Here is a 23,873-nt window from a genome sequence, read left to right as displayed (position 1 = left end):
GAGGGAGGAAGGGAGGGAGGGAGGGAGGAAGGGAGGGAGGAAGGAATTCGGAAGGAATTCGGAATTCGGAAGGAAGGAAGGAAGGAAGGAATTCGGAAGGAAGGAATTTGGAAGGAAGGAAGGAATTCGGAAGGAAGGAAGGAAGGAAGGAATTCGGAAGGAAGGAAGGAAGGAAGGAAGGAAGGAAGGAAGGAAGGAAGGAAGGAAGGAAGGAAGGAAGGAATTCGGAAGGAAGGAAGGAAGGAAGGAAGGAAGGAAGGAAGGAAGGAAGGAAGGAAGGAAGGAAGGAAGGAATTCGGAAGGAAGGAAAGGAAGGAAGGAAGGAAGGAAGGAAGGAAGGAAGGAAGGAAGGAAGGAAGGAAGGAAGGAAGGAAGGAAGGAAGGAAGGAAGGAAGGAAGGAAGGAAGGAAGGAAGGAAGGAAGGAAGGAAGGAAGGAAGGAAGGAAGGAAGGAAGGAAGGAAGGAAGGAAGGAAGGAAGGAATTCGGAAGGAAGGAATTAGGAAGGAAGGAATTAGGAAGGAAGGAAGGAATTAGGAAGGAAGGAAGGAAGGAAGGAATTCGGAAGGAAGGAAGGAATTCGGAAGGAAGGAATTCGGAAGGAAGGAATTCGGAAGGAAGGAATTCGGAAGGAAGGAAGGAATTCGGAAGGAAGGAAGGAAGGAATTCGGAAGGAATTCGGAAGGAAGGAAGGAAGGAAGGAAGGGAGGGAGGAAGGAAGGAAGGAAGGAAGGAAGGAAGGAAGGAAGGAAGGAAGGAAGGAAGGAAGGAAGGAAGGAAGGAAGGAAGGAAGGAAGGAAGGAAGGAAGGAAGGAAGGAAGGAAGGAAGGAAGGAAGGAATTCGGAAGGAAGGAATTCGGAAGGAAGGAAGGAAGGAATTCGGAAGGAAGGAAGGAAGGAAGGAAGGAAGGAAGGAATTCGGAAGGAAGGAAGGAAGGAAGGAAGGAATTCGGAAGGAATTCGGAAGGAAGGAATTCGGAAGGAAGGAAGGAAGGAAGGAAGGAAGGAAGGAAGGAAGGAAGGAAGGAAGGAAGGAAGGAAGGAAGGAAGGAAGGAAGGAAGGAATTCGGAAGGAAGGAATTCGGAAGGAATTCGGAAGGAAGGAATTCGGAAGGAATTCGGACGGAAGGAAGGAAGGAAGGAAGGAAGGAAGGAATTCGGAAGGAAGGAAGGAAGGCAGGCGGGCGTTCAGGTTTCATAGGGCTTATACTTCTGCTTTGATGCCTTTGTTTAAGTGAGTTGTTGGTTAATTAAGATAGTAGTTTTCCTCTCTAAGTGCTTGTTCATTGCTTTTCCTAACTTTAATGTAAAAAACCCATAAAACAGGAAGGCATTTTTCAAAAACTTTTCACTATGCACCATGAGCAGTTGTTGACTGAAATTGTCCAGGAGGTTTTCATCACTTCTTCCCTGCATGGTAAAACAGGTTGTATAAGGTACCATCAAACTATTCATTCATAGTCAATTGGCACTACACAAGGATGAGAGGCTAACCATAGCAACTGTCCCTTCATTAGTGAAGTTACAATGCCATGTATGAATGTACCTCAATCTTCAACTTGCTGTTAGGTGAGCTATTGAAAGTATGACAGTGCATCATGGTGCAAGGCTCCCCCTCATCTTCTTTTTCCTCTTCACAGTTGCTTCCACTACTTTCTTCTTCAATGCTGCTCATCTTCCCAGCCTTGGTCTACCAGGAGGCCACATGGCTCTTAGTGCTCTCATACGCAGAAGCTGGCAGGTATCCCCTTCCCATGATTTCCAGAAGATTTGTATTGTGCATACAAAGGCAGTCAGTGGACAGGATGCATTTGGTACTGGAATTTTTTTTTTTCACTGCAGTGTCTGAAGCAGAACTATTCAACTGGCAAAATCTAGACCCCAGCTATGAATAAATTTTAGGCAGTTTCATCCTGTGTTCTAAAATTTAGTGTCTATCACCACTTTTCCAATCCTTTCAGGCACGTGAATGTGACAAGTGTTGCAGTTCTCATTTCTGAAGAATTCATGAAGAGACTGACTTGAACCACAGTCCTGTGGAGTTAAAATTCTTTGTGGACCTCAGTAACCAGCCTTCTTAGGTTGCAGTAGGTGTAGGTGTAGACTTAGGAGCCTCATCATGAAATTATTTTTCTCAGTAGGTCATTAAAAACCTATTATCTAGTCCAACCTCCCTGCAATGAGCAGGGACATCTTCAGATGACTTAAAATGCAACAGAGGATGAAACTTTTAACTGTCACCAGTAAAGACTTTTGTCTTTTTTTTTTAATTTCAGAATTTATTTTCTATTTATTTCAGAAATATAGAATTGTGAGGGTTTAGTTTGTTACAAATTTAAAAACACTGTTGGTGAAATCATAACTCTTTGGAAACATTCCATGTTTTGTTTCCTGCTGTTTCTTGTTCTTGCTTCTACTATAAGGAAACTAAACAGCAAACATAAGGCTGATGGCTTTTTCAGCTGGGCAATCTGGCATTTTATTGAGTCTTATGATGTTACTGTAGAGTTCCTTGCACTGATAATTCCTTTGAACCATCAAAGTTCACTATAACTGGTTCAACATGATTTTGTGAAAGAAAAGTCCCCTGAAGATTACTAAATAAAAATAAAAACCTTGGGTCTGGTTAAGGAAGTTCCTGAGTTGTAAATAGGAGGACTGCTGGGAGACGTATCATATCTGGCCAACTTTTTTGGCCCTTCGTGAAGGCAAGGCCAGGCAAACTTTTTATATACTGAGTACAGTTCCTCTTAGGTTCTTGGTTAGGTTCTTGAGGTAATTAATTTTTTACATCATCCTTATATTTTTCCTGGTTCATGCTTTTTGTAATCTAGTCCAAACCTGTCATGAAAATATTGCAGCCTGTCTTTCAAATTCTCACCATCATTGTTTTTGTGTGAATCACTTACAAAATTTTGTGTTCACTCTAAGAACTCCCCTGCTGTAGTAAACTACAATTTTACTACCCTTAATAACTTATTACAATGTACTGCAGCCCTCAGAACAGAAAGCATTGCAGAAAAATTAATTTTATAAATAAGTTAATAAGGAAATTATCTTTTCTCAACAATGAGGAAGGAATGACAAACAGTGGATGCATCTAGTTGTTTGGTAAATTGAATGTACATAATTTCATGTAGTCAAATATCAAGCTGGACTATGGTAAGTTTTCAAACTCTAAAAGACTGCAACTAGAGCTGCATAAGCTGTATTTATCTGTATTGACTTTGTCAACCCTGTCAGTGTTTCTTAGGCTTATGGTAAGGAAAAGGCGAGATATTTCTGGGAAAGACATGAGCAGTCAGGACAATGACATATACATGCACACATACATTTATATGTATTTAAGGAGTGTGTGGACTACCAGTTGCTTAAATAAAATCTTCCATCACTCCTAGTATTAAAAAGCGGTGTGATAACTGCACAAAACCCAGCATGGTTGGGTTATATAATACCCAACAGAACTGCTTGTCAGTGTCTCAGTTACATCACAGTGATGTTGAGCTGCCTTCTCCACATCAGTCTTATCCAAGTAGTCTAGAGGCACCTGCTTGCACTCAGACTTAGAGTAAAAGTTATGTCAGTGAAGGTTCATCTAGTCAGAATCACCCTTTGGGGCTTTTTTGGGAGGGGGTTGTTGCTTTTATTTTCATAAGAAGAAAACTACAAATAATCAGACTATTTTGGTTCATATCAAGCCTATTTATTGGCATCCTTTTCCTTTGTGCAATGCTGATATTACAAACTTAAAATAATTTGTTGCTTATTTTCTGATATGTTCACTCTAATTATTAAGCTTCTGTTTGATCAAAATTCAACAAATGGGTATAGAGAACTCAAACATCAAAGCTTTAAATGCTGCCAAAGTTTCAACTCTGTATTAGCTCTTTACAATACTGGTAACAAGGCAATTGTTACCAATTAAGAAAAAAACCAGAAGCATAAACTGTAACAATATTCAGCATGTGGCAAAAAGCAGGCATCTTTATACTTTTTCTTGTTAAAATATTGTGTTTGTATGACTTAGGATATTGCCTACATTCTAAGGCCCTTACTGTTTGTACAGTATTAAACAAAACGGCTAAAGGGCTCTCAAACTGCTGCTTCTGGAATAATGCCTGTCAAAAACACATCCCCAGTCTTTGCTGATGCTGCCTAACTAAAGCGGGGAAGGGCAATGCCTAGCCAAACACCTCTGCCCCGATGTGTGCAGACCTGGCAAACATGGACTTTGAATTCTGCTACAAACATCGTCAACACAGGGGCTGGCTCTTGGCAGTAGGAGAAACATGTGGGGGTGAAAACTAACTTTTGCTTTCCTTATTGCAAACTTTGCCCCTGCAGACATCTTCCTGCAAGCATTCCCTAAATCTTTTATCCTATAAATAAAGTGAGGAACATAAAATGGGGATGTATGTGTGCATGATTAAAGACAGATTCTGCACATATTTTTAAAGGCGAATGAAATTAACTGGTTCAAAGTCTATCTTGGGAGTCTCCTGGGCTGAGAGGAGGTTGTCACTCTTATTTATGGGGTCAGATGTCTTACATATGACTTGAAGGAGAAAATAACAACAAATCAAAGAAAAAGTTATTCTTAGAATATCCTACAACCTTATAAGTGGCCAGAGCTGGGGCTGGTTATGTATCCATAATACCTTTCCTTTTCTCCCTTTCCTCTCAAATCTTAGAAATCCATTTTCTCTCAAAATTTCCAGAGCTTGCCAAGAGTTCTTCCATTCTTCTCCAAAGTTCAGCATATTTTCTGATGCCATGTGTGCTCTTCCCACCACTTGGTTTGCTGAGCTGTGCCCCCTCTGCCCCTCACACCTCTCTGTCCCCTGACAGTGTCCTCCTGCTGGTTTTCTGATTCCAGGATGGGGTCCTAAAAGCACTGGGACCACCCAACTAGGGCAGGAGAACAAGCTCCAAGGTGGCCAGAGACAGCAAAACCGTGTCCTGTGTCAGTAATGCTTTAAAAAGTGTTTTACAGAGGGCACACCAGCTGAAATGCTGTGTTTGTGGTTTGCAGAAATCCCCTTGGTCTTGTACCTCTTTGCTCTGATTTCTGTCACCTGGCTGTGGGGAGGACTGCACATGGCTTACCGGCACCTCTGGATGTTAGTCTTCTTCATCATCTTCAACAGCCTGCAGGTAAGAGCCAGCACCTGGTCCTTTGGTCTTCTCACAGGCCTGGGGGTGTCTTCTCCACTCACGTGTTTGTCACTTTGGCCTCAGCAGGTGAACAACATCGAATAACTCACTGTGACAATGTGGAAGTGTTAATTGTGTATTCTGTTTATTTCTCAAACTGACATATGGGACGTATATTAAAGCAAGGGATCCATTGTGTTTAAACAATAGCACTATAACTGCAGAGATTTAATTTCATAGCTAATGCACTCAGAAAGAAAATTGCTTGCTTCTGTATGTCAAGTGTTACTGAGATAATTATACCAGTAAAACTGAAGTATCTACAGCCTTTGCAAAATCACTGCATATTTAAATTTTCTGTAGATGTTAACAATAATAATAATAATAATAATCCAAATATTTTATATTATATAGCCCTAAGACTGAATTTTTTTCCATTGTAAGAGGTGAACCTTGAGGATTAACTCATATAACATATATATTGGTAAAGCAAATAACTTTTATTGAAAAAAAGGCCAAATAAAGACTAAATGTTCATCATTAGTAATAAAAAATGTAAATAACCCTTTCCAAAATTTTACACATATAACTGTTTCCACTGGGCTCTCTAGTGCATTGAACTGCATTTAATGCCATATTGCACACTGTAGAATTATGTACAGAATAGAGGTTATTGTATCACAGATGGGAAAATCTCTCTGATATCTGAAAACACTGAAATTAGCAGAAAATGTAAAATTATATATTATAATCTTTGGAGGGCAAGTTCTTCTGCATTCAAATGTGCTCTTCTTACTCTTTTTATAACATAAATCTCTGTGATACCTTTTATTTCCCAATATTAAAAATCTTTATAGCCCATCAAACAAAAATAATTAATTAAAAAGGCATATTTTCACAAAATAGGTTTATTATAAATTCAAAAGGTGGGAGTTTCCTTATGTAGTATTGGAATATTTTCAAAATTACATCTCAGAAATAATTTTTTTTTTTTTTAGTTGAGGAAAAAAATGTACCTTATTCTCCCTGTAATATATTTGATTTTTCTGTGTATATTGTCATTTAACTGTTCTGTATATATTGGGATATATTGACATATATTGGCTCTGCTTCACCAATAGATGTGGTCTTTTTTGGCTTCTTGCCTTACTGCTAGTTCCTCATATCTGGGAAATAATTGTATATGACAACAGCCCTGCAGAAAATGATGCAGCATCTCTATTCAAATTACATCAGTATTGGTCTTCCACATTAGGAAAAGAAACCTGTTATTTTTGTTATTTCTAGCCCTAGAGAATCACTAAAACCTGAAATATAAAATAATTTTTTTCTTTATTCAAAGGAGGTGAAAACATTTCAAATGCATAGTCTCTTCCTGTTTATTATTTTAAATTAAAACAGATGTGTCTGGAGCTCCAACTCAAACAGTAGTAAAAAAACCTTTCTTTTCAGCTATGAGGACATCAATAACTTATACTCCATGCTTTAAAAGCAATTTTTATCCTTTGCTGGATTTTTGTGACCTAAAACGTAATAGAACAGTATGCACTACATTTAAAAACTATTTACTAAGTGCTTTTTAAAGTATAAAGCTACCATATATTTAAAAGGGAAAGAGCTTTCTGATGTTGTGTACCCTGAGAGAAGTTTAAAAAATAGAGTAGCTCTTTCACAGTACTACAGTTTTAAAATTTGTTTTAGTAGATGATTGTGTTCAGTGCTTCGTAACTCTCTATAATAAAACAAGTTTGAAAAGTGTTTCCTGAAATGCCCCGACATGTTAAATAACCATCCTATACAGAATGTTCTCCTCTTTTAAAGTTAGGATTTATCCAGTGAAGAAATGGAAAAACTGATATGTGATTCAGGTGACCAGACATGTGGCATGAAATGAAAAACAGGGAAGGAACAAGGTGAAAAGTCTGTAGATTTCTTTAATCTATGTGTTTCCTCAAATAACCAGATACAACTAACTTAGTTAGAGAAGACATCAGTATGCAAACTCTTTGTGTAGAACAAAATTATGTGTTACAAATATTGAAAGGAAATTAAGGTTTTGCTCTAGGCAGGTATAGCTTCAGAAAGCTTTTTAGACCATGTTCCCACTGATGATGGGGTGGTCTTGGGGAGTACACACTTCCTGCTGAGAGTAATTCTGATCTACAGGCCAGGCTACAGGCCAGGATCATCCAGCCCATGGGCAGTCATGTCCAGTGTCCTCTGAAGATTTAATCTCAGCCCATCTGTTTGTGACTGGGAAAGGAAATGGGACTTGATAGCAGATAATGCATTTTCATAATGGTAACAGTAGAAACTAGTTATCTTTGTAGTGCATTCTGTTGGCATCTTATCCTCATGTCTTTGTCAGCTCTCAGAATTGATGATTGTTAAAACAAGGTCATTTTTCTGCAATAAAAGGTGAGTTTACCATTTATTGGTGAGCATTTCTACTATACAGCAAGCCCTGTTTCAGCTGGAAAGTAATTAATTGTTCATTAAGAGCTTTTCCATTACAGAAAAGAGGACATGAAATAGTTTACAAGAAGCAGAGGCCTGGTTCCCTGCTGCTCAGGAGCTATGAACCGTGTAACGAAGCATAACGTGACCCATTAAAATGTGTTATATGTCCAAATGGATTCAACACAGGAGATTGAAAGGACGCTGAATGTTATCCATTGTGTTTGTTTAGCCTTATGACATGCATTTCCCAGGAAATGCACTTACTTGAAAAGTCATCTACTCAGTACAAATTGTTTCCAAGCACTTCCTGCAGGAAATAGTTCCCATCGGAGACAAGTTTATAGTATGAGCTATTCTAGTGCACGGTGGGGAAAAGCAACCCTTTCCCTGTAACTTCAGGAATAAACATGCAAATAGCTGTATGGAAGGGCAGTAGCTGATTTACAAAACAAAAAGTACATTTGGAAAACCATGAAAGAAAAAGAATAAGAAGGGTCTTTAGGATATCTGGTATTTTGAATTCCTTAGCAGTATGCACCTAATTGTCCTACTCAGACAGCATCTGTGATGCACAAACATAACCCGTTGCTCTTACGTGAAAAGCCTCAGCTCCTCATCTTTTCCCTTGTGGAACAGAAAAAACATTTGCCTCTTTTCTTAGCTTATGATTGTCAGTGTGGATTTATTCACAAGATATGTTTTCTGGGGTCAGGAGTGAAAGAATAAGCTGCTATCTTGAGTACTTCTCTCAAATGTTTGGGATTTCACAAGCTCTTTTGCATGCACTATACCCATCTAAATGATCAACATGTTTTTCATGCAGTGAGGGGAGTGTTTCTGATTTGTGTGGCTGATGTCAACAGCAGCATATTTGCATTCTATGGATCCAAATTCAGGGCAGTGGGTGGATCTCTCCGTTGTTTGCAAAGGGATTTAAGTGAGGCTTTAGACCTCCTATTCCTAGGCTATTACCTGCAGCCAACTTTCTGTGTATAATCTAGATATTTCTTTGGCTATATTTACAGCAAACTGCACGACACACTTCCATCCTCTATCTTTTTAACTTAGGGTGTATCTACACTGTAAACTACAAGGTATTAGGTATGCCATAGATATACCCCAGTCACAGTTTCTTTGTGAGAAGTCCCACCATTCTCCTCTTTCAGCAATAAATTAATTAAATTTTTCAATAAGTAATTTTGAATCGAAACATGAATCTTATGAAATACTGTTATATTACCCATCAACAGTATAAAAACTTAATTTTTCAGGAATTTTATATCAGGAGAAAATATAAATGGCAGCTAGTAGGTATCTATGTCATGATTAATGACAGTATTCAAAAAATCTGTATGTGTTTGTTTTGTATTATGCAGGTAAAGGTTAAAAGTCTGCCTGTTCTGTATTTGAGTATACCAGACAACTCATGCCCGTGTAATTAGCTTCAGTGTTACATGCAAAATACTTCTTCCCAAGAAACACAGGAAAAATCTGGAAATAAGACGTGATTGGTGGTTTTCCAAACTGGGCAAATGGGCTGACTTGCCTAACGCAATGTCTCAGTTTAGAGACAAATTTAAAAAAAAGTTCTAAAAGTCAACTTATTTGTAGTAGATTGCAATAGGGGAAGATTCAGAAGTTCAGATACAAATACCTGGAAAGCCTTTAACAAGAAATATGGGCATACAGAAAACAAGTGAACAGGTGCACATACAAACCCGACATTGACTGGAGAAGATGAGGTTCACCAAATTTCATTAATTAAAATAATTAATTAAAATAATTAAAATAGCCGGGAGAAGGCAGAATGGGAGGAAAGGCTAGCTTGAGTAGAAAAGGAGACAAGATATCAAAGAAAACTAGTAGGTATGTGAGCAAAAAAACCCCCCAAATATTATAATGAGAAATACTAAGAAACAATAGAAAAAAATAGTAGGAGGAATCAAGATGACACAGTTTTAGAAGGAAAAATAAAGTTACAAAAAGACCACATATTGTGATAGTAAAAAGTGAGTAAAGATACACTGTTTTATAAGTAGCTGCATTATATTATGCAACAAAGAGTATAAACAAAAGTACACAGTTTATAAAGCTCATGCCAGTACCAGTCTCAAATGAAATACGTATTTTTTCCTAGAACATACTATTCAACTTTGGGATGTAACCAGGGAACACAGAGAGGACCACTGCTATAAATAGGCTCACTTCCTGTGTCTCATGACATCTTCTGAAAGTGTCTGCTCTGATGAGTCAGAGGTAGACTAGGAGATCCCAAGCAGTGGTTCAGATTATCAAAGCCACACAAAACTAAACAAAATCCAGTATTAGACAGACATGAGATGCGAGTATATGTGGCAGGCTGTAAAAGGCTGCCTACAAATTTCGCAGAAAGTGATTCTTCACTGCAAATAAGCCCAGAAAAGGCAATGAAGGCCTCATAGTAATGCGTCATCTCAAAGATGAGGTGAACACTACAACTTATATCAAGGATATCAAAGGGATATATGCTTGTTCAAGTAGATACAGTCCAACCAAATCTTCTGTCAGCTGAGTGCATAAACCAAACACAATTAAACACAGGCCAAACAATTCAAATACCACCCCAGACATGAAATAAAATACACATCCAAAGCAACTGACATCTGCATTTTGACATCTGTTCAATAAAGCTGTTTCTGGAGGCTTGGATTCTTACCTGGAAGGAAAGACAAGAGTATGTGTAGAGCCATTCACTTAACCTTGAAAGTTTTTTCAGTATGTGCATTTTTTTTTAAAGTAAAAATAGCTACAATAAAGCAAATAAAGAAAGCTTGTAACTTTTGAGACTTCGCACTTTTTGAAATCAGCTAAACTTCTGGGTTGTAATCTTGATTGGACAGTAGCATTGGTATGCGTTATAGTAGCTGTGCAAACATACAAAGCTGTCCAGGAGCCTTGATTATCCAGTGAATCAAGAGAATGCAACAATTTTATATTCCTTTCTCTATGTTTACTACTTCTTTCTTAAAAAAGAGTCCTCTGTTCCTAGTTATCACCTGAAACATACTCTAACACATTTTTCCTATAATTACTTATGAAATTAAGGTAAAAGATTCCATTTAGCTATTCAAGTCCATACATAACGGACCCAAAATCAGTCTATAGCTGAAGACAAAACAAAGAAAAAAGTGGGCAGTGTCAGGAACGCAGGAAGCATTGTTAGGATAGAACTGAATATCTCTTAAATACACATGAGAAGTTGATGTCAGAAGGGTAGTTTGTGTTTAGAGTTGTGTCTATAATGTGTTTAAATAATACACAGTGAAAGAGTGCATTGAAGTGGGCTTTGATTTACTGGATTTTCAAAACTGATCACTGAAAAAACATTTAGACTTTTCAGTGAGACACTTAAAATAGAAAAATATGACTATAATATATTTTTTAAAAAACAAATACAGTAATTAAACAACATTTTAAATCTTTCAGCATGTACGAAGGTCTAAGAATTTTACATTATTAATGTATTTCAGGAAAGATCCCTTATCATCAATTTTTTGCAATAGAAGGTGAAAAAGTAGTTTTAACCATTCTCCTTGGGAGGTGTTAGTAATGGCCAGAACTATGTAGTACATAACAAGTAAGAAATGCAACTATAACATGTACTGCTGCAATCAGTGGAACTATATCCACTGAAGGACTTGGGATCAGGTGTGTTCTTTTCATTTTCCACCTCTGTTAATATGAGTTGACTTTTCTTACTGTGAAGAATAAAATAACAATCAAGTTAGTTTGGTATCTGTAAGAAATCACTCATCTTCTGTTTTGCATTGCTACCAATCTCTTTCTGTCATGATAAATAGCTTTTTTTTCCTTCATTTTCTTTCTTTTTTTTTTTCCCCAATAACTCAGGTAAAAGAAGTATCTTGGTATAATTATAATGTAGAATCAATTTCTTTTTTTGCCTTTAAATTCAAGCTACTATATTCTTTACTGCAGTTTTAAGACCATTAATTGATACGGCTTAAAGGGCTTGATCCAAAAATGCTTTGGTGACTGACGATAAGCATGATAGCAAGGAAAAAGATAACACTGCTCTCAGATTTTAGGAAGGCAAAGCTAACTTCAGGAAACTGGGGACTGACAGTACTAGGGAAAATGAAATTCCTCTTAGAAATTTGGTAAAAGCACATACCAGGCTTCACCAGAAAGAATTTATCCAGCAGATTCAGTTATCACTGAATTTCAGTCCACTCAGAGTGATGCCACACATTGAAAACTCCATCCAGTTTTTGAATCTCCATTCCACGAGAGGTGGAGAAACTATCGGTGTCATGGGGAAGGCTACAACAGTGGTCAGAGCACATGTCCTTTGGATGGAGCACATGTCCTTTGAACAGTGTTTGAAGCTAGGTTTATTTAGTCAGTTGAGGAAGATGCCACTGGACAATGTAATACCAGCAAGCAAATATTTGGAAGGTGGTTAAAAAATTACATTGTCATACTCTTCCTCTCTACTCTCTTCACAGCTCCAGGTAACAGCAACAAGGGTATGGCCACAGAACTTTGGTATGGGAGGTTCAGACTGGATATCAGGAAAAATAATTCATGAGATGGAAATAGGGAACTGGAACTGCTTCCCAAAGAAACAGTTTGGAATCTCCACTGTTCTAGGGTTTTAAAATTCACCTAGACAAGGACACCTGATTAATGGACTGACCCTCTGAGTCTACTGAATGACCTTCAGACATCCCATCCAGCCAGTTTTTCTGTGGTTCTATGATTTGACATGTGGTAAACCTTATTCACAACCCATTCATTGTGATAAATGAACACCATTTACATGGACTGAGCCCATTTTTAGGAAAGCACCAAATATTACAGAACTAATGATAAACCCCAAAAATCTGGGAATTATATAGATAAGAAAGTTTAAATAAGACTTTAGCTACCTTTAGGAATTACTTCGAAGCAGTAGGTTCAGTTTCTTAAGTTTCAGCACTGCAGAGTGTTCTCTATGCATACATATCTTCCTGCTGAACATTGTTGCCTTATGGAGGCTGATCTGAATTTTTCTATTAAATAAATGCATGTGAAGTTTTAATAGCCGCTAGGAAAAAACCATTCCCTTTTCTTCCACCCACACATTTCCTGCACAAGAACCCTCTATATTGTACAAGCCTGATGTTTAACCAGTATGAGAAGGATGTTTTCTCCTTTTCTTCATAATAAAAACAGATGGAGCCTTGTTTGGGAGATTGTAAAATTCATGTAAAAAAAAAAGTAATATTTTCCTTATTTTATGTGCAGCTTCAGTGGCCTTCAAACAACTACTGCAGAAGAATGAATGCTCTACTGATTTTCTCTCTCTTAGTTTCATTATTACTCAGCATATTAATGACATGCAATTTTAGCAGAAACCATGATAACCTAAGATTTCATTAAGTGTTTCATGAAGTAACACAGTAAAGATTGACTTAATTAACTTTTTTCCCCCTCTGAAGTGTATGCAACATAAAGACCTCTAAATGTTCTATTGTATCCTTGACTTAGAATACATTTTAAAGAGGTGTCACTTTTGGAAATTGTTTATTTTTTTGTAATGTCATCCATCTGATAAGTGTGGAAGGAATATGAGTCAAGGGACCACCACACAGCCATGATTTGTAGATGACTTTTGAATGGGCAAGAGAAGAGCACAGGAACGGGTGTGAAAAATGTGTACAGATTGGGAAAAATAAAATCCAATCAGTTTGGTCCTTATAGAATCAAATCACATGGTCCTTATAGAATAGTACAGGAAAGAACTCCTGTCATGTATGTAAAAAGTTATTGCATACAGCCATCAGTGTGAGTTCAGAAGGAGTTCCAAACTCCAAAAAAATATATGCTGCTCAACAAGTTTGCTCACCTAGACACAGTTAAAATCATCTAGAAGCCATTTGTGAGACCAGTCTTTGGCAGCTTGTCCTAATAGCGGTTTAAAAAAAAGCATTTCTGGTATTAATCTGTATGCACATGCACTGCAAATGTTTATTTTACAGTGAGGACAGAGCAATTCCCTAAGTACAGTTGATAATGACTTTGCTAGCCCAGGAAATACAGAATTAGAAGGTGTCCAGAACAGGACAAAATTAGCCTAAAAGAAACTCTTCAATGGATTCTTTTTAGAAGTGCTTTCCTCTAAAGAATCACAGAACTATTTAGGTTGGAAAAGACCTTTGAGATCATCAACTCCAACCTATGACTCAACACCACCTTGTCAACTAGACCATGGCACTGACTCTTTTCTTAAACACCTCCAGGGATGGCGACTCCACCACGTCCCTTGGCAGCCCATTGCAATGTCCCATCACTCTTTCTCTGAAGAACTTCTAATGTCCAGCCCTAAACTCCTCTGACACAGCTTAAGACTGCATCCTCTTGTCCAGGTGTCGGTGTGGACTAAAGAGAAGGTAGTTGGCCAAAAGAAACAGTGATTCTTTGAAAGAGTGGCATGATATGAAAATAGATTGTCTTTAACTCAAAAGTGGTTTGGAATAGAATGAAGGAAAAATCCATGAAATAAGGCTGGGAGACTTTTATACATCAGCAAAGCTTTTTTGTGCTACAACAATGGTACAGTTGCATCTTATATTCTAACTGTGTTTTGATTTTGACAACGAGAAGCCTGCTAGTTAGATAGCAGTTTTACAATTAAAGATCAGATACTTACAAATAATATCTGGTTTGGATATATTGAAGTTATCATACTAATCCAAACCGTTATCTGCTAACCTGGAAAAAATAAAAGCAGCTAATCTGTTCAACTCATAGACAGGTATTTAAATACAGTTTCTCAGCAAAATTGAAGGAGAAAGATTTAAGGAAAAAATACGGTCAAAATAAAATGAGGAAAGTATAAAAAATAGTAATACTGGCTCTTGATACTAATCTTTACTTGAATTTTCCTTGTGAGCATGGCAGAAGAAATGCTATTATATCTGTTTTATTACACAGATTTAGGTGTTATTGTTTATTCAGCGGACCTATGGGTCCCAAGTAATGAAATAGATCAGCTTTAGTCTGCAGAATGAGTTAATATGGATTATATGAGATCCAACCACACTAAGTGCCGAATTATGCAGTAAGATATGAGTAGTGAAAGAATTTCTGCTATAAATTGAAAAGATATATAGATATAGATGATATAGATATATAGATATAGATATAGACAGATATACATAACAAGTAGAAACTGGGATGAGTGTATTACTTATCTCAGGACAAATGCAAATCAGCAGTATAATACAGGTCTGAAAAAAGCAAGTATGATGCTAACTTTGTAAACAAGAGCAATTTAAATGCTATTGTAAAAGGGATTGGTGATGCATTATTTGGGATCCTGTGGAGATTTCTAAGCCCGTTGGTCCAAGAGATGAATTCTGTATATGATAGTAGTAGGAAAAGAAAGCTTAAGTGGTAAGCAGGCTTTTGAAAATCTTATTTCAGAAGCCTGAAAGTATTTCACATGTTATCAATCATCTATTGTCTGTGTGCATATTGGCCTTGATCCAGCAGCTATATAATCACACTGGTGTCATCTTGCACGCAAAATAGTGTATCCTAATTTTTTAGTGACTTCGGTCTGTTTTCGGAACTGACTCTAATTAAGAACAACTTTTTAAGTTCCAGCACCTCGATTCTGTTCAGAAGGCAGTGTGGTGTGAGGGCACAGACAAAATGTTGAGCATCTTACATCCAGCATTACATTCACTTTGCCTGCATGTACTAGCACAGTGCTCTGACAGCTGTGGGGCAAAGACTTAAACATCTAACCTGCTCAGAAACACTGAGTGTGGTATGACCTCATACCACTAAGTTCTTCAAGATTTTTAGTGTTTCCATCCATTTACAAAAAGTCCATGAATTTAAGGAATGTGTTAACTGCACTGTTGTAAATTCATTTACAATTCAGTTTGTTTGAAAATATGTGAATGTAATGTTGTCAGGGTTTCCTTTCTGTATCGAATTTTGGTGATGGATTTTATTCTCCAAAAGGGAGCCTGTCAACAATTAGATGTGAGATCGAAGTATAACTGCTCAGAAGCAGCTCTGTCAGGAAGTTTTCTGATGCATGTGAGAACTGCAAATGTTTTGGGTCTGGAAGGAGTTGAGCAACTGTGAAGCTGGAGTGCCTCTGCGTCCTTTTTGGAGCAGTTCCCACTTTGCCCGGTCAGCTCTGGACGCAGGAGGCTGCACGGGCCAGCCTCCGGAATCCGGGAGACCAGAGGTCTGGCTCGTGGGTCCTTCCACAGGACCGCGGCAATAGAGGCAGGTGGTGGAAGAAGGAGGCAGGCTCAATTGTGGATGAAATCCGGAAGGTTTATTGTGCCTCCAAACAGGGGACCTTGCCCCCCGGGGGTGTCCAGCAATGAGCAACCCTGAACGCGCCAGCCAGGGGTTTTATGGGGGGGTGGCGACAGGGGAGGGATGACAACGGCATCGAATCAGGGAAGGAGAAGGACGGGTCTGCGGGATGAAGGACACACAAGGGAACCTATCTCGGGAAAGGAAGGGAGGGATCCTCCCCCCAAGACCAATCACTCAACGCCCCTGCCAGAACTTTCTAGAAGCTTGGGAGGGGTGCCGGAGCGATTGGCACGGGTCTGGGAGGAGACAAATAGAGAAAGCAGGGTTATGAACACGAAACCAGGAGGGTATAAACTGGGATGGTACAGTAACACGAAACCCAAAGGGGAGACCCGGACTGAACCAAACAAGACACACTCCCACACTGGAGCTAACCACAGTTGGATGAAAATTGCTGAATTATGTTTTCTTTATTTTCAGCAAAATGTCAAGTATTTCTCTTTTCTTTTTGCCTTTACAAAGGTCACTTTGACTTAAAAAAGCATCAAATCAACATGTACTGACAGCTGTTTTTTTTGTTTAAATCTTCAGATATGTTGTTTTGCCGTTACAACAGTGCCATGAAAAGTTTTAGTGACAAATATCCTCAATTACAAAACTAGGCACTACAATGATATTTTTTCTTTTTTCTTTCTATACCTTCTTAATGGAGAGTGATTAGAAGATTTAGTTTTGAGAGGGCTATCTTTTATTTCCTCTGTGTGGGTGCCTATGATTGTGTGTAAATAAAGCACATAATCTACTGGAGACTTGCTAATGTTGTGATTGTGCTTCAAAAAATGTGAAACAGTAAAGCAAGCTGAAAATTTTGACTCATCCTTAAATAGGCTCAAATACTCTGCATAACTGGTGGTAGATTTTGAAATTTCAGTATTTCTTATGCCCCAGAACCCCCTGGGATTAATCTTTTTGCAATCCCAGAAAAGAGAAAATTGGCATTTTAATACACAGAGTGATTCTATTCTGAGTGTGATGACTTAAGAGGCCTCCTAGAAACAGAGACTAGACAGGAGTAAAGGAATAAAGGTAGGTATTTATTTGAAAGTCTTTCAAGGGTACACCCTGGGGAGCCAGAGGCTACTGCCAAGATGGACCTCAAGATGGACCCCATGTCACAAGTTCTTCACACTTTTATAGGTTTGGTTCATTTGCATATCAGGGTTAATTCTCCAATTAAAGCTTCAGTTTATTGATGTAATTCCCCTCCACTTGTCTTCCTTTAGAGGCTTTTGGATTATACTTTTTGGGCCTAGGATGGTCTGAGTGTCCTTGGAGAACAGGCCCGGAGAGGCTTTGTTATGTCTACCTACCACAAGTGAGCAGAAATTAACAGGCTACAAGAAACTTGAGAGTTACACACTAAGCAGTACAGAATTTGAAAAATATAAAAGTTAAAACCTAAGGTATCAAGTGAAGAAGAGCCAGCATCTCTTGCACAACCTTTTTCTCATTCCTGACTTCTGAAAGGTAACAGGAAAACAGTGATTCTCACCATGAAGACTTCCGCTTTCCTTTAAAGCTTTGTATTTTCACACTAGCTTTTCTGTTCCTCCCATTATTTGCCAAGTAGGCCAATGTATGTGACAGAAATTTTTACTTCATAAAAGGAATATGTATTTACAGATCTGCTTTCAATTCTCTAGTTTCATTTTCTTCAGTGAACATAAAAGGGTTATAGTCACACTCCCTACCACTGGGTTAATTTATCACACTGATTTCCAAAGGCTTTTTATGTGGTCAGCAAGGAAGGAAATATGAGCATGCTTCACCAGAAATGTGTGAGGTTCCTGCTTTCACTTAATATAGCGTTTCAGTATTTAGGCTCTGAGATTTCATCCCAAATACAACACTGTCGTTAAGCATATTTGCCCCCTTCTGCCTGGATTTAAAAAAAATAAAATCTAGACATTGCATACACTGAAAACAGAAAATCAGAAATCACCCATCCCAATATTTTTTTGGCTATTTCAGAATCCTTTTTCATTTTTTTCTAAGAAATAGGTAGTCTCAAAAAGCGAAACAAATTATTTCTATCCACATTTCTCACTGCTTTGCTGATAAGTACAGTGTAGAAGTCCTTCACAAAGCTACAAGTGAGGCCATGGAATCATGATAAGATTTTTGGACCACTTAAGGCTTTTTTAAGAATCACTGTCTAAAGACATAGTCTAAATTCTAACAAATAATCTAAAAAGTATTTGAACCAAGATCTAGTTGCGTGTGCTAAATTTTTTCAGAAGTTATTATACCAGTCCTTTGAAAAACAATGTAAGTGTCCTACTTTCCTTGAGGACACATGAAAATCAACTGAGAAAGTTTCTTTAAGCCAGTTATGGAACTTTAGAAATACTTAAATTCATGAAAATTTTGTTAATTTTGCCTCTCAGAAAATACGTTTGGAGAAAACTATAAGTATTTGCTGTATTTAGACAAACTTACAGAAATTTGAAAATAAGGAAAATAAAAACTTGGAAATTAAGTATTTTCACTAATGTAATATAAATTTTAAGTTTATATGCAGTAAAGAAATCTCAAAGAACACACAAATAATCATTTGTGCAAATCATCACAGTAGGAAACAATGATACATAAAAAACAGAGACTAAACAATTTTTTATTTACTATCTTCTTTTTGTAGTTCACCTGTAGGTAGCAATATCTGTCTGACCAGCCTGTCAGTCTTCAGAGATGGATATTATCATCTCACTAAAGATGGCAGGAATAAAAACCTTGGGAAAATAAGTAAGTTTTCTGGGGCAAACATACTTGCTAATATATGAAGCAAACTTAATGGCTCATACATTTCAGGTTTGCTCTTAATTTATTAAACCATATTACCGCCGATCTCTCAGTCGGTATTGCCTCAAGTACTTTATTTTTGGAATGGATTGTATTTTCTAAATGGAACCCAAATTTAGTTCTACTAGTACATTAAATACCTGTAAGAGTAGAAAGTAGAAGGAGCTGTCAGATGAATGATCTTCAGGACAATCTAAATAAAGACCCTCTTCCTGGAAATGTCTCTTTTTAGAGTGCTACCCTCATTTTCATTGACAAAGAGCATTAGCACACTGTTAGCCACTTTGCTGACATGGTTTGGCTTAGTTTGTAAAAGTTATTTGTAATAGATAAAATTTGAGGAAAGAGACCAGTGTTATTGTCTTTGGCACAAATTTTACGTCTGGTAATGTAATTTTGTGTCTAATTTTACCTTTAGTTTTGCATCTAGTAATTCATTGCACAAGAATTACTACGTAATAAAGTGAGTGCCATTGCAAGTAACTGAATGCATATCCTTTGAGGAGCTCTGTGTCTGAATTCAGAGGAAGGTCTGTGTGGAGCAGTTACCCAACATCTAGGGTGGAGGTTCATCTGAATGTTACAATGTGCATTTTTGCTGAGTGTTCAGAGAAGAATTGTGCCTTGTCCCCTGTCAAATTATCTTTACAGAAACCTAGTTATACAGTTTTGTATATATAGTTATAGATAATTACAGGTAAATAAATTTAATATATAAATATTTGAAAATATTTGTTATGTCTTAGTCAGCACAGACACCACCTTAAAAACTCTCACAAGCTGTTGTAGCTTTGAAAGACTCCTAAGGAGAAACATGAACTGACTGTGAGGTAATAGGTGGGTATGTGGAGGGAGAGGCTATGGTTTTACACAGAGAGGTCTTGGAGAAACGGACTTGGCTGTGTTTAGGAGTGTATGTTACATTACACTGAAGTCCTCCAAGGGAGCCTGCATCAAGGACCACCATCCTGGTGTTGATGGTGGAGACATTGTGCCCATTATGAGAGCAGCAAAAGCAGAAGCATGCTCAGGTCCTTTCCATTCCCATTGTCCTCACTGGAATGGGATGTTGAACATCACCCTACAAATTTCTGCATTCATTAAATTATATGAATTATTGTAATTATTAAATACATTAAATGACACTGCCACACCAGTTATGAGAATTCCTGTACTTCCCTTTGTCACTGGGTTTTATACAGATTTCTGTTTAATCTGCTTAACATAAAATGCTTCAAAATACACCTGCCTGGCAAAGTTTTCCTGTCTCATTTCAGAATTTCTTACAAATTCCCTCAGGAGATTGGTTTTACCTCTCACCAGGTTTTTCATTACTTACTTATCAGCCCATCTCCTCTGCTGACTTTGCCAAGGAGCCAAAATGCTTCTGCAAACTCTGAACATGCACATTCTGGAGGTGGAAGTCCAATTAGGTCAGTGTTCCCCATCAGGTCTGACCTGTAAGCACCTCCAGGCTTGTGAAGCGCACCTCTCTCTGTTGGCCCTGCTCAGCAGGCAGAGCCAGTGCTGCCTGGTATGTGCAGGGAGGATAAGGCTGGAGTTTTCTCCCAGCTCTGAGTGGTGGAGGGATAATGGCAGAACTGGTAGCTGCCTCACTGCCACTGGGAACAAAAAAGTGCAAAGGAAGACAAAATCAAAAAGTACTAAAGTAAAAAAAAATAAAAAAAAAATAAGCCCTTGTTAGAGCCATGCACTCTCCTCTTGATGCACCCTGCAGCTCTGCAGCTGGCAGCTGTCTGTGCTCTGCACTGGACTTGCCATGCAGCCCAGACAGCTCTGAAAAACACTTCGGAGAATTTTACAGTGAGAAAACATGATCCTGCAGAGCCAGCAGCTATTGCCATAAAAAAGTGCTGGAAAAGAATAGACAGTAATCTGCAGCCCTCACACAAAGCAAGAGACCTCAGAAGGACATATATTCTCTGCTAAGCAATAGGAAAATATAAGCTAAAATTAAAAAAACAAAACAAAACAAAACAAACAAACAAACAAAAAAAACAACAAAAAAACCCCCAAACCAAACCCCACACAAACAAACAAAAAACCCAACAAACCAACAAAAAAAACCAAACCAAACCAAACCAACAAAAAACAGATGAGAAATTTATTGTTCTTAAAAATGTGTGAAAGGCCATCCTTCAACAGTTCCTATAATATTTTCCTCTGAAGAAATGCTCCACAGATAGCAAGAATCAGTCACAGAGCAGGTCATATCCAAATTCTTAAGTGCTGCAAACATGTTTTACATAATTTCTGGCATTAATCCATTGCAGAGAATTTCAATGAAGGAAAGCATCTTCTTGTTTTCCAAGGGCAAGGAGAACCAACAATTTTGATACATGTCTCATGACTTAGACTATCTTTTGCTGATTATGGGTAGAGCAGCTTTATGGCAAAATTCAATAAATATACCAACACATGGAAATCAGATGTTCCAATTGCTTAGTTTTGAAATACATACATACATATATATGTATGTATGTATATATATCCTTTGGTATTACATTGGTACATATTGACATGCAATTTATGGTTTTATTAGTAGAATAAATAAGTAAAAACTAATAACTAAATAATATAGAAAATATAAAATAATATTTAATTATACTGTATATATTTAGTTATGTTGTATAGGCCATTACTCTCCCATGCATTGTTTATGTCTCAAAAATGCAGAGGGATCCCTGTTTAGAGACAGCCATTGGAATGGCTTCAATATTAATTTAATTTGCTCTCCGTTTTCCGTAAATTTTCCTTACTTTATTTATTTTTTTGTTTGCAACGTAGTTGGTATTTCTGTCTGAATCTATTTAGAAAGTCCTGATAGAAATTTTTTGTGGCAATGATCTTTTCTGTTAAAAAAAAAATAACACACAAATGCAAATTCTAGAAAGCTTTCTAAAAAAACCTCAAGACAGGAGTTTCTAGAAGAAGAATAACAATGGTGGAATTTAGTGCACCCTCAGCAAGTTTGCTGGTGTGACACCAAGCTGTGTGTTGCAGTTGACATGCTGCAGGGAAGCGATGCCATCCAGAGGGACCTTGACACACTTGAGATGTGGGCCCGTGCAAACCTCACGGAGTTCAACAAAGCAAAGTGCAAGGTCCTACACTTGGGTCATGGCAATCCCAAACACACCTGCAGGTTGGGCAGAGAAGTGACTGAGAGCAGCCCTGAGGAGAAAGACTTGGTGGTGATGGTTGATGAAAAACTCAACGTGAGCCGGCAGCGTGCGCTTGCAGCCCAGCAAGCCAAACGTGTTCTGGGCTGCACTCAAAGGAGCGTGGCCAGCAGGGCAAAGGAGGTGCTTTTGCCCCTCTGCTCTGCTCTTGTGGGGCCCCATCTGGAGTGCTGTGTACAGTTCTGGTGTCCCAACATGGAACTGTTGGAGCAAGTCCAGAGGAGGGCCAAGAAGTTGATAAGAGGACCGGAGCATCTCCCCTATGAAGACAGGTTGAGAATGCTGGGGCTGTTCAGTCTGGAGAAGGAAAGGTTGTATGGAGACCTCCTAGCAACCTGCCAGTTGAAGGGAGCTGTCCTAGGTTACAGTGTAAGGTGTAACCAAAGGCACGTATTCTATTATCATTTTTACAAGCTGTTAAAGCAGGTGGGACAATGTTTGTTATCTCCTACCATGACTCATCCCTGATAACTCCCTCGGAGGACAATCTCTGTTTAATGGGCAATCAAGGACACACCACATGACTCACAGAATTACATCAACCCATTGTGAGATGCTCTTCCCAGAGGGAGGAGCCAAGCATTCCCACCTGGATATAATCTGGGGTTTGGAACAGCACAAGCAGCCTTTGCCTATGGGACCCCAGAGGACCAGAGCTATCACTGGACCTTCAGGTGAAGACCAGACCCTTTTCTACAGGATCACCGCTTCAAAAGGACCACTTCAACTGGGCTGCTACCACCACCCTGACTAACAGGGTGTCAGGTTGTATCCTGACTCTGTCAGTGTTCTTGTACTATTGCATTTATTTTAATTTTCCTATTAAATTATAATTCTGTCTTGCCATCTCCCACTTGTTTGTTTTCAAACTAGTACAGTACCCTCCTGGAAAGCTGGAGAGGGACTCTTTATCAGGAACTGTAGTGATAGGACAAGGAATAATGGGTACAAACTGAAAGAGGGGAAATTTAGATTACACATTAGGAAGAAATTTTTCACTGTGAGGATGGTGAAGTACTGGAACAGGTTGCCCAGGGCGGTTGTGGATGCCCCAACCCTGGTGCTATTCAAGGCCAGGTTGGATAAGTCTTTGAGCAATCTGATCTAATGAGAGGTACCCCTCTCCATAGCAGCTGGGGTCAGGACTAGATGATCTTTAAGATGTATTCCAAACCCTTAACATTGTATGATTCTGTGATCAAATCCATATTTAGTATAAGTCTGGTTTTTATTTTACTCTGAGTAGCACACCCTGTGAAAAGAGATCTCAAGTATTCTCTTGAGGTACATTTTATTCTCTCCTTGCACAGACTGGGGGTTTATTATCTCAAGCCAGGAAATGAGTGATTTCAATGACAGGACCAAATTACACCTCCACCTACTCCTATTCACCTTCTTGCCAGATAAGGAAGGACATCTAGTCTTTGTCCTCATTTTTGCCCACATTTCCCTTTTCTTGAAGAGCATCCCTAACCAAAACAGTTTTATCTTCCTGCTTTGTAAGACTTGTCTTCTGCATCCCTGAAATCTGTTGAAAGGCAGTAAGTATCTATAGGATTTTTCATTACAATCAAGGGAAGTAGGGACTATAAACTTCTGACAGTTCCCATGAATATCACTTAGCAAAGCCTGCTGTACAAGCCCTCTAGTTCTGAGAAAGTCAGTTGTCTGACAAAATTGCTTTTTTACACTTTTTGTACTTACACATCTGTTATTCTAGATTTAGAAAGCATAACAAAAGCATTGTAAGCTATTTGCTGGGATCAGTTTTAACTAAGGGATGGTTGAAGATGGTGAGACCTTGTTTGGTTCCTTATAGCCTTGCATGTCTGTAGCTCTGTAACTGGCTGCGGCATCCCCACAAGGTTTTC

The 23,873-nt window shown here is 38.3% G+C and overlaps 1 protein-coding gene across 1 annotated transcript in view; it reads left to right on the top strand.

The window, feature by feature from the left end:
- Positions 1-23,873, top strand: part of ADGRV1 (adhesion G protein-coupled receptor V1) — a gene marked incomplete at both ends in the record, with an annotated part of 262,544 nt that overhangs the window by 219,896 nt on the left and 18,775 nt on the right. The window contains one exon of the mRNA XM_082301998.1: positions 5,031-5,152. Coding sequence (XP_082158124.1) covers positions 5,031-5,152 — 122 coding nt within the window. The remainder of the gene's footprint in view (positions 1-5,030; positions 5,153-23,873) is intronic.

Source organism: Coloeus monedula (genome assembly GCF_965178545.1).
Source record: "Coloeus monedula genome assembly, chromosome: Z".
Lineage (NCBI taxonomy): Eukaryota > Metazoa > Chordata > Aves > Passeriformes > Corvidae > Coloeus > Coloeus monedula.
This window is presented reverse-complemented; position numbering and strand designations above follow the sequence as displayed.